The 14,631-nt window shown below is 44.1% G+C and overlaps 1 protein-coding gene across 1 annotated transcript in view; it reads right to left on the minus strand.

Annotated features, from left to right (window-relative positions):
- Nucleotides 1-4,183: 4,183 nt before the first annotated feature.
- The window catches only part of URI1 (URI1 prefoldin like chaperone), a 42,301-nt gene continuing 31,853 nt past the window's right edge, over nucleotides 4,184-14,631 (minus strand). The window contains exons 5-11 of the mRNA XM_075434230.1: nucleotides 14,421-14,512; nucleotides 14,190-14,250; nucleotides 10,403-10,583; nucleotides 9,848-10,115; nucleotides 9,166-9,308; nucleotides 7,259-7,523; nucleotides 4,184-4,994 (exon numbers count right to left, since the gene is read on the minus strand). Of these exons, the coding sequence (XP_075290345.1) occupies nucleotides 4,806-4,994; nucleotides 7,259-7,523; nucleotides 9,166-9,308; nucleotides 9,848-10,115; nucleotides 10,403-10,583; nucleotides 14,190-14,250; nucleotides 14,421-14,512 (1,199 nt within the window). The 3' untranslated portion in view covers nucleotides 4,184-4,805. The remainder of the gene's footprint in view (nucleotides 4,995-7,258; nucleotides 7,524-9,165; nucleotides 9,309-9,847; nucleotides 10,116-10,402; nucleotides 10,584-14,189; nucleotides 14,251-14,420; nucleotides 14,513-14,631) is intronic.

Raw genomic sequence — 14,631 nt, forward strand, 5'->3', positions numbered from 1 at the left:
CGCCTCAGGAGCCCTCCCCCGCCGGGCCGAGCCGCAGGGCCCCCTTCTCAAGCACGGCTTTCGCATGGCGGAACACCGGGAGCCACCTCGCCAGGGCTCGGTTTTCTTTACCAAAAGCACCCCGCAGCTCGCGGGGGCCCTTCCCCAGATCAGTTATTACCAACCCCGAGACGGCACTGGCGTTTTTATGGCCTTGTTACTTCAAAGGGAAGCGGGACAGGGGAAGGCGCGCTTCGATCGCAGCCCGGGCCCTCCGCGCCCGAGCGCCCGGTGCCGCCCAGCCGCCCTCACACCCGGCGCGGCGGGAGGGCAACGGGCCCCCGGCACCGCGGAGCCGAGCTCTGCGACAGCGGGAACGAGGGGGAGAGGCCCGCGTTGCCTAGGCAACGCTCCGGCCCGGCAGCCGTTGCCGCAGCCGCCGGCACGCCCCACGGGCGGCGGGAGCGAGGGGCGCAGCGCGGCGGCCTCCGCCGCTTTCCCGCCGCCGCTCGGCGCTGCGACCTGCCGGCGCGCGCGGGGAGCTGCAGGCCGCCGGCCGGGCCCCGCGCAGGGCCGCGCGCCCCCGCGGGGGGACGGGGGGGGGGGGACGGGGGGGGAATCCGGCGCGGCACTGGGTGGCGCGAGAGGAGAGCGGGGGGGGCCGCGCCGGGAGCGCGCACTCGGGGCCGGTCACCGCGCCCGGCCGGGAGAGCGCGACGGCGCCGGGCTCGCGCGGGCCGGGGCGGAGCCGCACCGCGTGCCACGCACGCGCCCCGCCGCCAGCCGCCCCGTCCCCGCGCGCAGCGCCACAGCCGGCGCCCCCGGGACGCGCAGGGCCCCGCTGCTGCAGCCGCGCCCGCTGCCGCGCCCTGAGAGCGGAGCGGGGCGAGAGCGAGAAACCAGCGCCCCCCCGCTCACCTCCAGCGCGCGTCACCCGCTCCGCGGAGCCCGGCCAGGCCTGCGGCCGGTGGCGCGGCGTCCGCCGCCTCTTCCTCCGGTTCCTCCCGGCCCGCTGCCTCAGCTTCGAGGGCGAGCATCCCCCGCGCCACCCCCTCCCTGGGGCGGGCAGGCGCCCAACGTACCTGCGGCCAGTTAAAGGTGATTGAAGAGCCGAATTTGCCTGCCAATGCGGAGCAGAAGCGGACCCGTAATCTGCAGTGCATAATTGATGCAATCATGGCGCTGCGAAGGGCTGTGTGGGGCGGCGGCGGGGCGCCGCGTGGCCGGGGCACCGTGACTGGAACCCGTGGCCGCGCAGGGCCCACGCAGGCAGCTGCCACCGCTCTCGCTTAGGACCAAAGACATCTTGTGCAGCGATGTCTTTCCCCGTTGTTCTCCTGCGGCGTTTCCACCTGCCTGTGAAGTTGTGCCTGGCTGCCCTCTCAGCTGGCGCCGCTCGCCTGTGCCCCGAATGGGCCGGGGACACCGGGACAGGGCCAGGGACACCGGGACGGGACTGGGGACAGTGCTTCTTCCAGCACGCGTGTTCCTGTGCGACCCCGGTGACCGGCTGCCAACGCCACCCCAGCCCCAGCCAGGCCACATCCTTCCCGCTGAGGACAGGCAAAACCTCTCAGGAAACCCCGGGAAGAACTGGAGCCCCCTTCTCGGCCCCGTGCCCAGAGCCCTTGGCAGTGCTCCCCGGCAGGCAAGGAGCCCTTCGGAGGCAGCGGGGACAGCCGTCAAGGGTGTTTCAGGAATCGATTAAACTGTACCCTGATTATTTAATCTCTAACTGCAGCATTGGAGGCAAAAGGACGCTCATCTCAACAGATCAGTTTGCTACCAGGAACCCTGCGTGCCTCAGATTTGGGAGACCATTGCTTCGTGTTTGCTTCATCTATGCACTGGTGGTTGTCTGCATCCACTTGTCGGCTTCTGCGACAAGCAAATGTTTAAGCCCTCGCTGAGATGGCCCTCCACATGACCATTCTTTTACTCTGTCTAGGTTTTTATCTGCTTTGGTAAATTATTTTTTTTTTGGTTAGCATTGGCAAACGTTCTCCAGAAATGCTACAGCCGTCTCTTCGTGCTGTAGGCACCGCACAGTGAATCTACTAGTAAAGCCCAAGTGAAGAGACCAAAGATGATCATTCCAGCCTGCAAACCCCCTGACAATTAAATATACTGCAAAAAGGGCACAGACACATTCAGGCTCCCTATTAGAGAAAACACTCATGTGCTTAGTTTAAAGCATGTGGTTAAATCCATTCTTCTTTGCAAAATCTTTGAGACATAAGCACATGCCAAAGTGCAATCCTGAGTAAGGATGCTTCCCTGAACCGAGGCCGTAATTCATTAAAACCCAAGGTGCATTTATCCTACTTTTCCCCATGAGCAGGGATGTGAAAAAAGGGGAGGGGGAATAAAAGAAAACAAGCAAAGAATTAATTTTGATTTGAAACTGATCTATGGTGACAAGGGGCATTTGCTTTTGTTGAAGTAACTAGAAGTGGGAAGTATTTCAGAAGATATCTAAATAAATCTTTTTAAAGGGGTTTCTCTCTCTCTCTCTTTCTTTCTTTCTTTTCCCTCTAATTACCCATGTCTGGTAGTCTTGGATCTCAACCCCTTGTTATTTAAAATACATATTCATGGAACTATATTTTACAGTTGCACTGTTCTGGTTACAAAATAGCTTCTACTTTTCTAGGACATAATTTCATTTTGTTTAGCCAAGAATTCATTAAAGAAGCTATAAATAACCTCCTTTAAATATTTAGCCGTGAATAGAGGGTGGACTGGCATTGATGGCTTATTTTAGTACTAATGCAATATGCTTTAACAAAAAAAATCCGTATTTGAGCATGAATCAAGTTAATCATTAACACTTTAAACGTGATTCTCAGCATCCACTTAAAACAGAGATCGCCCCATCCCCACCGGCGAGCTGCGGGCACAGGAGGGCTCCCCAACTTCCCCTTCAGTTTTTCTTTCAGCAAAACACAATCTGCTCCATATCATGGGAAAGCTGCAGCCCCGGGGCGCCGGCGGGCTGCTGCCCCGGGCAGGGACCCCGGCTATCGGCCCCACGCACGTCGGCCAGTGTTTTCCGCCCATGGAACTACGCCACCTTCCCAAACACACAGCTGAGGACATCAGAGTTCCATGGAGCGCAGCCTTTTTTAAAAATCACCTTAGAAAAAGAAGTCCCGATCCCCCCAGCTCCCTTTTAAGCACAGAGAGAAAAAAGCATTGAAAAGGGGGGGAGCTGGTGGTCCTGTTGAACGCGCGAAGCTGCACCGTGAGCTCCTCTGCTGCCAGCCGAGAGTGGCGGACACAAGCGCGAGGACACGAGCGCGAGGTGCCGCTCTTTTAGGGGAAAGTGTGGGAACGGCACTACCTGAGGGCCTGCTCGTGGGCAGCCGAGATTTGGAAAACCAGATGCTGGTGGCTCACGGGCTGCGTGTTTACAAAGCCACCAAACCACGGCCAAAAGCAAACCCTTCCTCATGCCTCCCAAGGCTTTTTGCCTCGCTTTTTAGGCCGTGGTTTGATGATGTCAGCTGGAGAGAAACATCAGCTTCAGGTACTCCAGCTCCCCATGCCCTCTGTCAACGTTTTTCCTTGTCCTTGCTCAACACATTGCCCCTCTAACTGTGCTGATACAGACATGCTGAGAAAAAGATCAGGAAACTCGCTAGCTTCAAAAAAACCACGCACAACTATTGAAAAACACCCAAACCCAGTAGTTTGTTTTTTAAACCCAGCTCTGCTGCCTATCATCGTTCAGGGGGTGACCCCAACAAAAGCTGTGTCAGCACAAGGGAGGGGATGGCAAGAAGACAGGAGCTGCTGGGCAGGGACTCCGAAAGCCAGGACTGCTCTCAGTCAGGAGAAGGATACACAAAACTGTAACCCGAGTGCTGCTGCGCTGTTGCATTTTGAAATAAAGTTGAAGCATTAAGACATTTTTCCTTAGTGCTGACTCCCTCTGGGCATTCCCAAGACAATTACAATGTTTTGTGAGTATACAAAAGAACTAGGAGATTTTGTAATCACCAGTCTGAGTTTATGCTTCTCTCCTTAAGAGCATTCAATTTCCATGGACATTCATTAGCAGGAGGTTAAAACACAATGGCAGAGGAGAATGGACTGCTTTTATGTCCATGTGGTAGTAAACACTTCAAGCTAGAAATGCAAGATCAAAATAAAAACCTCTCCGAGTTGTTTCCAAATTAGTAGTAAAGCAACACAAAACACACAACTTTCACAGCTTTTTTACTGAAAATTTAATTTTACAAAATACCCTTTTCCATCAAAGAAACTTCCCTGCAATGTACATGAACCCAGCGTTTTACAGATCTGTACAGTGAGATATCAGAGAGGTTTGAAAGAAGGAAAAAAACTTTGAGCAGACACTTAGTTGCAAAACCTACAACAACGTGAATACAAGTGTGTCTTAAAATGCTAAAGCAAGTAATGCAATATAATTGGTGAACTTATTTGAAATGTGAAAAGTTTCTTTAAAATGGTCCATATGGTATGCAGAACATCACAGCTGGCACAAAACTGCCTGTATTTAGGTTTAAACACAAAAACAATGTATGTAAGGAACAGTCTTTGTAAAAGAACCCAAGTGCTGCTATAATAAGGCAAACATATACAAAGGTGCCGACAGCACACAGGGAGAGCGACAAAGTAAGATGAATACTCAAGTGTTCAAACTTTTTTTAATGTTGTCAATAAACGTTTAAAAGATAACCAATGCCAAATTAACACAGGACACCCTTTTAACTAGCTAGCTGTAATGCATATAGGTCTACATCACCTCAACAATGCTAAACCAGGCGTCAGCACTCCCGCTTGGGCTGGCCAGGCAGGACCTAGTTCGTCTGTTGCATTCTGGCAGCTTTGAATTTGGAAATTCTCTTCGTAGTTTCTTCTGATGCTTCGGACAAAACTTCCTCTGATTTTCGCTCCAGAATGGTAGGCAGGACTGGGTGAGCAATGACTGGGTGTGGTATTAAGGAGGGAGACAAAGGCTCCTTCTCTATAACAGTCCCGGAAAATGCCTACAACAGAAGAGAATGCTCAAAATGAGCTAATAAAATGCAAATGTGAAGCTATGCCCGTAAGGTCATTACCCTATATTAGCCTGATTAGAATTGTTATTTCTTTTAATCAAAAGTAAAGAAATATCTTTAAATCAATGATTGTTCCTTGCATAAGTAACCAAATCGTAATTAACCTCAAAATATAGCTTGTTCAAAGATGACTGAATGAAAGACAGTGTCTTAAAAGTACTACTTAATCTCATTCCTACTGCACAAACGATCTAAAAATTTGCTTCCTCACTGACACACACTCAAGAAAATAAAACAGCTGATGTAATATATAGTTGCATTTTGGATAAGAAATGAAGAGATTTTGCAAAGCTGGAGTATGTCAGCATTTCCATCATACGTCATATTTTATGACTTAATATATTCTAATTGCATCAAGATGACACACTGCATACAAACTGGCAAGCATATATTTTGTTTGTTCTTTTCTCCTTACCAAATATGACCAAAAAATGGTGAAAGCAATTTAGACTTAAGAGAACAGCAAGCTTGCTTCCAACTATTTCTCTCTATAAAAGGTCTAATAAAAACATTTAATGTTTAAAAATGATAATTCATATGTAGCCGATTAGATGACTTAATCCTTTTTAACTTAGCTAAGAAATGACCGTGATTCTTGGAAAACATTGGGAAAAAAGCAACTCAGAACTACTTTTCATAAACATATTTAAGAACAAATCACCCTACTATGTATTGGAAACAGAAAATTCTGAAAGTCTAAGGACAAGGGGGAGCAGTTTACATCCAAGGTTTGATGCTCATACTGGGCACAAAGGAATGCACACAGATTTATTAACTATGCTTCGTTCTGTTTCTTCATAACTCAGTTACCAAGAAAAACAAGGCAAAACAAACCAGCCATTCTTTTCTTGCAGGACCTGCAAAAAAGCAGTGTTTTTTTGTTTTCTGCTCCAACAGCCAAAGTATGCCTAAAGCCGTGCCTGCACACAACTGCCTTGTTCTAACACCACGCTCATTTTCAAAAAGAGGTAAGCAAAATACAAACTAGGAAGATCATAATAAAATCAGAAATAAAAAGAGAAAAAAGTTAGTGTGTTGCAAATGGTAATGGAGAAATAATGTATTTCAAACACCCCCCAAAACAACCAAAAGCAAACCAGCAGCTTTTAACAAGCCATGTCTTCAGCTGGAGCGTATTGCTCACTCTCCTTCAGTTACTGAGAAAATACATTATATTGTAGAGAATAATCAGCCACATTTAGAAAATGGACTAATGGGCAACATCTAAAGTGTACTTAGATGTTCTATAAAAATATAACAAACATATTCCAGAAAGCTGACTACATGAAGTGCTAACTCTACAGATGGATCTTCCATCCTGAATCTTCACATCCCGCCTGGATTCGTCTGTAGCTGTTTGTATGAAAAATGACGATAAACAATTGCTTTTATGAGGAATTCATTTCTTGTCAAAAATAATTTTTCTAAAAATAGCGTTTTCATGGAACTTGCGCATTGCATTGGGAATTACTGAAAACTCAGTTTCATCTGGTTTGAAAAAATTTGTTTGAGTTCTTACGAAGTAGAAATGAAGACTACGCCATCAATTTCAGAGCAGCGGCAACATTTAATTCTTGTACTCATCCGATCACTAAACAACAACTGTACATCTTCCCTTATGTCATAAAGTCTCTTTCCTTTACAACGAAGCCCTGAACTTTCCCAAGGTGTGAAAATAGATTTGTTTGGGATCACTAAAGGCCCTAGTCTGGAATAGGATGGGTAGAGCTGCAATGCTTCCTTCTAGAGGGCAAGTCCTTTCCATTTGGCAAGTCCAAATAATCACTCAGCTGATATTGGTCTGGTTTAGAACTTAAAAACACCAACTGGAAACTAGTTGTCTAGCAGCTGTGCACCAGAATATTGATAAACACAGGTTCCAGAGAATTCACCCCTCCCTCTCGTTGACTATGAAGCACAGATTTTTCTCTTTCTTCGGTTTTGTTTTTAATCCTTTGTCTGATCTTTAGAGAAGAGCTTCAGGTCTTGGGGAAGCCACCTGATTTGCCTCCTCCGCTCTGCCCCTAGGATGCGTGTGACAGAAGCTTGTCACCTGGTAATGTCCTTGGGAAGCAAACATAGGAGTTATAAAATTATTTTAAAGAAATCTAACCGATGGTATAGGTAACTACAGTCATTAGATTTCTCATTTTTATCCCTGCCAACAATCAATAATTAATTAAAAACTGTACCTCAGTTGTCCCTGAAGAGGGAGGAAGCTTTTTCGGTAGCTGCTGCTGCTGCTGCCCCTCCTCCTCCTCCTCCTCCAGTATGCCTTCGCTGTTGTCACTCTGAGTAGCTTCATCACAGCTAATACTCCTCTGAACTCCTCGTCTGTCATCAAACTCAGCAGCGCTGTTCTCACTGGTATCGCTACAAACACTGTTCTCTCTGCTTCGAGACTTCAAAATTGATTTACGAGGGACATATTCTCCATTCACAACATCAACAAAGACTCTATAAAGCAAAATGTTAGCTTTAATAAACCATTTCAGGATCAGATGACAAATTTACAGTGATCTTGCTTTGTCTTTTGTACAAATTAATTATGATGTGCTTTTCCAACTTTTGCGCTGCAGAATTACAATACTGTACCTTTAGAGGCATTTTATTTACCAACATGCAAGAATCAATTCTGCAGAGCAAACACTGTTACGCCCTTTATTTAAGCATTAAGTTGGTACACTCTTTCAGCACCAAATGTATAGCTCTGAAAAGTGTTAGAAAACAGCATAGTGCGAGTTACGAAAAGTTAGAAAAAAGGTAAACTGAATGATTGTCAGGATTGTTTCTGTCAGAAAACAGAAGGTCACAACGACGGGAAGTTTTCTAGAACAAAGTCCTTGTCAAATGCAGAATATAAAAACAAATACTTGAAACTTCATTGCACATGGAAAGGATGAAGCTTTTTCCTAACAAGTGCCATAATCTTCTGCTTTCAGTTAAAAAGAAAAGAAAACAAAAAAACCACACCAGCTTTTAAGATCAGATCAACATGAAGACACTTTTCAAGTACTAACAGACTGTAAACTGATAGAGAGGCCTCTTCCTACAGTTTGTACTCCACCTCCATGACTTAAAGAAGTCAAGGGTGGTGGCTGGAGGAGAAAGAGTGGCATTAGAAGATAGTGCCAATTTTATCAAACTCATAAAGGAGGAGCCAAATGACTGGATGAGTTTTAAGGCTGTTACTTGTTTCTGAACAGCTTTATTCATCAGGCACTGGCAGGAACACTTGCATATCTCTACAGAAGATGGAGCTCCTTTGCAGAGCTCAGGGAGAACACCATGAAAGAATCCTTTACCTCACCTTCAGCCCCAGCAACTGCAGTTACAGGATGGGTTTTAACAAATTTTTTAAGATGTTTAGGTGCCTGAATACACTGACGTACAAATGCAGCGCGATATTCACAAGCACTTAATCAACCAATCTGATAGGTGTCTATGTTCATCTTTCCAAACCTAAACACTCATTTTAACTCCCCCATCACCTTAGTTTAGTATTTTATACAGTCCTCTAAGCCCAACATCATTTTTCAAGTTGAGCGTGGGTGTTCTACAGGTGAGCACTTCTCTTCACAGAGAACAGAGACAGTGATGGAGTGAAGTCAGAGAGAGAGAATGCAAGAGAAACTATATTAAGACCTGAATGTATTCTGAAGATACTGGAAGGAAGAGACAAAAACCAGCAATTAGTAACTGGGAAAGGAGTAGTATTACAAGCGATAGATCTGGTCAGTTACATTAGAAAACAAACACAGAAGCTAATGACATGGCATTAACCAGAATACATAACAAACTGCTGTATTCCTTTATGCAGATGACACATACTGGCAAATTTACCTCAATTTCAGAATCTCTGAAAAAGTAGATAAATGATGAATTGCTAGTCAGAAATTTTACGCTCAGAAATGTTTTTGGACATGAAAGCATAGCAACAATGCAGAAGCCACAAACTTTCATTTTCAAGTAGTAAATTCAGTTCCAGCTGTTTCTTTCAGGAAATAGTAGGCTCGGATTCATACTATAGGTGAACAGAAATGAAAAGAGAAGGTCTGCTAAGGGGAAAGCTCACGCGCCAATGCTGTAAATTACACACCGGTAAATGTCTGCTGGGGTTTTGATGTTAGGCAGTTCTGGAGTTGCATGGCCATTGCCATTGCTGTTCTTCTTTTTACGCTTGGCCTCTTCTTTCTTTTCACTGAATTTCAAAGTAGTATTTTTTCCTGTGTTTATTCTTACCTGAAAATTGAACACAAAATCAACAATCACTAGGCTGCACATCAACTGACTTCTGACTTTCTCCTATCCAGGCAGCTGCGGACTACGAAGCATAGATAACAAACAAATGTACAAACGGTAACATTTACAGTGTGAACTGTTTATTCTTTACCACTTGCACTAGGCTGGGTCATCTCGTTGCACTAATGTGCTCATTCAAACTCTGCTCAACAGCTCAGCTCTTCAACAGTCAATTTCAAGTGAAGTAAAAAGTAATTTAAAAAACTTCTAGACAGGATACTAATTTTTATAACAGACGAAAGCCAGAACAGCAAGGTATACATTTGAACATCATTTTTTTCATACCATATGATCATTTTTTTAATACCATATTTGAAACTGCAGGATTTGAACAGTGGGTTTCAAGCACTCGAAAAAAATCCAAACAAATGTCACCTACAGTTAGTATTCCACGTTATCTATATTAGCTAAAATTTTCTATTTTAAGTATGGTGTGTATTATGCAATCTCTTGAAAGATAAAAATAATAAAGTACAAACCCTTTTAGGCTCAACAGTGTGAGAGAAAAAAATAGTTGGAACAGAGCTATCTCCAACATCTATGTCATCTTCATCATCACTGTGATAGTAAGTAGAGCCATTAACTTGGCCACCAGTCAAGTCTGAATTTGTTACTTCTTTATGGAAGTCGCCCTGAGTAATGCAGTCCTCTGCTCCATACGTCCCATTCAGATCTGTCCTCTTGTCTTCCTTCTCCTCTTCAGAGGAGGTTGTATCTTCTCCATTTGTCTCAACTGTATCAGGCATCCTATGAAATGAAAAATACCTAAGTGAACTGACGCCATTTTCTACCATCTCAAAGAAAAATCACTATAATGCTGGACTGCTGTGGTTGCACGGAGGCAGATTTTAGCACCCTTGGCAACGCAATGCACACTTTGTTCATGTTCCACCCTTCTTCCACCTATTGTAATTTTAACTGCATCAGTCTGGTCAGCTATTTGCACTTACGATGGGATCCTTTGTGTACAAACAGAATCACACACCTATATCTTTCTGTACTCCAACCATGAACGTGTTACAGCAGTACCATACCTGTCAAGTTCACCAAGTATCTCTTCTTGTCTCTCGAGCTCTTCTAAGCGGGCCCACAGCTCCTCCTCTGACTGAAAACGGCCTGCTGATTTTGTATCACTTCCATTTGCTGGAAAATCTACCTCGAAAACGTTTGATACTTTTGGCTTTGAATGAGGTTTGTGAGCAGTTCGGTATTTTCCTGTGTATCAAAAAATAAGATGCAATTACTAAAGCAACTGACAGAAAAAACAACAAAAAACATTGGGGAGAAAAAAACCCACAAAGGAATTAAGGAGTATGGGCAGAACATTTTCCATTTCAAACTACTGCTTAACTGTTTAAAGGAAACTGTCAATGAACCAGAGCACCAGCACAGGGTAATAGTCTCCGGATGTTACAGAAATACCGAGACAAAGCAGAGATGTTTATTTACAAAGCAGGAGACACTGATCTTATGACAGTTTTATTACAATGCAGGGTTTTTTACCTCTTGTGCCAAACAGTAGACTTTGATTTGCTCCAACAGATACCAACATGTGAATGTGACATTTGCTCACCATCCCATTAATAGCACATTTTATTAACTGGGAAAGCAAACCTAGTTTGTACGTTAGCTCATTTCGGACAAAGTCACCTATATTTAAAGAGAAGAGTCTTTTTGGTTTGGCTTGTATTTTTTTAAATTTACAATGAAGATCATTAAAAAATGATCTCTAGAGTCATCTGGAAAATCTGACCAAAATCCAGTCATTATGAATCACTTATTTTGGTGAAAAAGACCCACTCCAAAAAGCATAAAGAAACCTGCCTTTCAAAAATAATAAATACAAACCCCTTTAAAGTTTCAGAGGTGACCTAAGCTATACACTTGTGAGTAAACAGTAGTCACCGACAAGCTCTTGCTAGCACTTAAAAGCTTTGCTACCTAGTAAAATGGAGCATCCATTGAGGATGGGGAATACTTTTTACTGTTTGCGTGCTGTCTAGCACACAGGGAACGAACTGCCTGCCAACAATCCTAACGCTTTAGCCCTGTCTGTGTGAAGGGCAGGACTGCTGCTTTAACCTCCCTTCTCCCGAGATCGGCAGCTCCTGGGGCACTGCCTCCTTCAGCACGCTCCCAGGCAGGCTCCCAAGGGAAGCTCCCTGCTCTCTGCCCATCAGCACCCCCCCCACAGCACCTGCACCTCTTTACCAGAGTGAGGACCCTTCCCCTTCCATCACTACCACAAATACGCCCAATATTTCGTCCGTACAGTGGGACTCCAGTATCTCTACAGGTCTTCATGAAACTCTCCTTTGTGCATCTAATCAACAGTAATACAATGTCTTTGCTATTCAGCATCCTTCAAGTTTTAAAAACTCTTTCCATTAACCAATTGTGTGGCCATTTTTTTTTCAATTGTAAGAACTCCTGGCTTAAAGCTATCCTTATTCAAATACGTCATCTTATACTTTAATCCCGAGTTAAATACAAATTCAATAGCAACATTAAAAAGCAAACAGGTGACTGCAAGTAATGTTGGAATGTGTGTCCCCTACTCTTCCATGGGATAGCTTTTTTCATCATCTCATTAAGAAAAGGCTGAAATGTATTTTATTGAGATTTGAATATAAATTGAGGTAGGCCAAGCAATCAGTGTAGCTTGTGAGGATTTCATTTGGTATAATTACAAAATTAATAAATAAAATTTGGAAGGATTAGTTAACAATCTATTTCAATTTGATTTTCAGATTGCGCCCTCCCGATTTCCTTCTGTTACCCTTCAGCATTAACCACTGACTTGACTACCAAAGTAAGCACATGGCTTCCTGACCACCAGCCCTTCAACACGACAGTGGTCTTCCCCCCTAAGTCTAACAAAACTTCCATCCGTTAGGAAACCAGGTCAGATCTCAGAGACAACAGAGGATAACCACTTGCTGCTCCAATACCCACTGTGCTCACTCACTCTTACTACAAAGCACCATCACTAACTTCATACACTAACCAAAAAAAGTGAAATATTAAAATCCAGAAAGAGTCAGCTATAAACTAATGAGATGCTCAGGATGCTTGTTTTTGTCTTCCTCAGAGATACAGCCAATTTCCATGTGAACAAAACTAATTCCTAGGCTGATAAAGCCCAGCCTGCCTCAAAATAATTGCTAAGTTGTTCTTTTAGCTACTTCTCTCTCAATCTCAGTACAGATCAATGCTGATAGAAAACATACGTAATTCCCACTTAGATTTTCAGAAAAAAAGTAAGATTATTTCAGAGGACAATAATCATAGAAGCATAGTGTGTTTTGGACTGGAAGGAACCCTTAAAGGTCATCTAGCCCAACTCCCCTGCAATGAGTAGGGACACCTTCAACTCCCATCAGGCTGCTCAGAGCCCGGTCCAACCAGACCTTGAATGTTTCCAGGGATGGGGCATGTACCACTGCTCTGGGCAACCTGTGCCATTATTTCACCACCCTCATCGTAAAAAATTTCTTCCTTATATCTAGTCTAAATCTACCCTCTTTTAGTAAAACCATTACCCTTTGTCCTATCACAACAGGCCCTGATAAAAAGCCTGTCCCCATCTTTTCTACAGGCCCTCTTCAGATACTGAAAGGCCTCAATCAGGTCTCCCCGCAGCCTTCTCTTCTGCAGGCTGAACCTCCCCAACTCTCTCAGCCTTTCCTCACAGCAGAGGTGTTCCAGCCCTCAGATCATTTCTGCGGCCTCCTCCGGGCCCACTCCAACAGGTCCATGTCTTTCTTGTGCTGAGGGGTCCAGAGTCGCACACAGGACTCCAGTGATGATGATGATGGAAGTTTAGGATACAATAAAAAGCTGCACAAAGGCTGACCTGGCATCCACAGCATGCTGCTGTATTAACACTGTTACAACGGGATGCACTTCCCAGAATGTTACTCCTCCTATTTTGCAACGACATCTACCCATAGCAGAGATGCCCACTTAGTCAGCCTTGGCATATAAAGAATATTGTGATTTACTCCAGAAGAAAGCAACAGTGAACTGCCCAGCTTAGCCCTCTGCAAATCACAAACTACCACTCCTTCTAAAAATGTCCAAGTGATGCTATTTTCAGACTGTAAAATTACTTCATGCTCCAACTTTGCCTGAGCCTTACCTATCAAGCACCACTTCAGATAGTACAGAAACCACCCAATTCCTTAGCACAACTACCTTTGTTTCCCAGTGTCTTCTCCAGCAATTTCCAGGCAGCGTCTGCCTCAGTACATGTGCAAGACCTGCATGCTGAAATTGTTTTGCCATTTGTTTCACCAACAGTAGTGAAACCCCCAGTGGATGACGACGTTTACACTGTCCGTTCACATCTCACCCCTGCCCGTGCCTCTTCCCCTCCCTGCTGACCCTGCTCACCTACTTCCACCGTAACAGGCAGAGCCTGAGTTTCTCTCGTATTTCTCCTGTTATAAAACTCACACTTTGAAGCAAAATATTTCTTCTCTATTTCTCTCTCCAGGAGCCAGCCTATTTTATTTTCTGCCTCTTATCTTCTAGAAAACTTCAAACTCCAAAGGTACTCTTCAAAGAAAAAATCCCCAAAATACGTTTAGCTGATGGCTACCAAGGGGTATCAGAGCATCCCACAGTCAAACCATGGGACAAAATCCTTCTCACCTTCAGATTAGAACATTTTGATTTGAATCAATCAATTTTTTAAATGTAAAAGATATAGTGAAATGAAATAATTACAGTCAATTCCATGTAAGGAGTATTAATCCTACACTAGGAGTATTTTGCTTACTAGTATTTCAATACATGTGTGTATATTATATCATTTACCTTTTGTTTCAATGCTGTCATCTTCGATTTCTTCTCTTATGTCAACAAAATCACCTGCAGCCTAATTAGAAAGATGGGAAGTTAGGATTATCAAATGCACTGGTTTATGCTTATTAACAGCCCAGGTATTTTTATAATAATGCACAGGAGCAAATGCAGTCTGAATATCCATCTTTTTCCAAATTTTCAAAAATATTACAGAATTAGGCTGGCACAAAACAAGACGCTTACATCACTCATTTTCTGCAAATCTTCTGTGAATTCAACTCGTGATTCAAAATTCTTCATGACTTTTTGCAAATCATCCAGTGCTTTCCTTACATCTGAAAAAGAAAATTACAATTGCTCTGCAAAACATGACATATGTACCCGCAGCATTAACATTTTAACTGAAGCAATTTCACGTTGAAAATATAATGATTTATAACACAGCTTTAAGAAA

This window comes from Opisthocomus hoazin, chromosome 12 (assembly GCF_030867145.1).
Source record: "Opisthocomus hoazin isolate bOpiHoa1 chromosome 12, bOpiHoa1.hap1, whole genome shotgun sequence".
In the NCBI taxonomy this organism is placed as follows: domain Eukaryota; kingdom Metazoa; phylum Chordata; class Aves; order Opisthocomiformes; family Opisthocomidae; genus Opisthocomus; species Opisthocomus hoazin.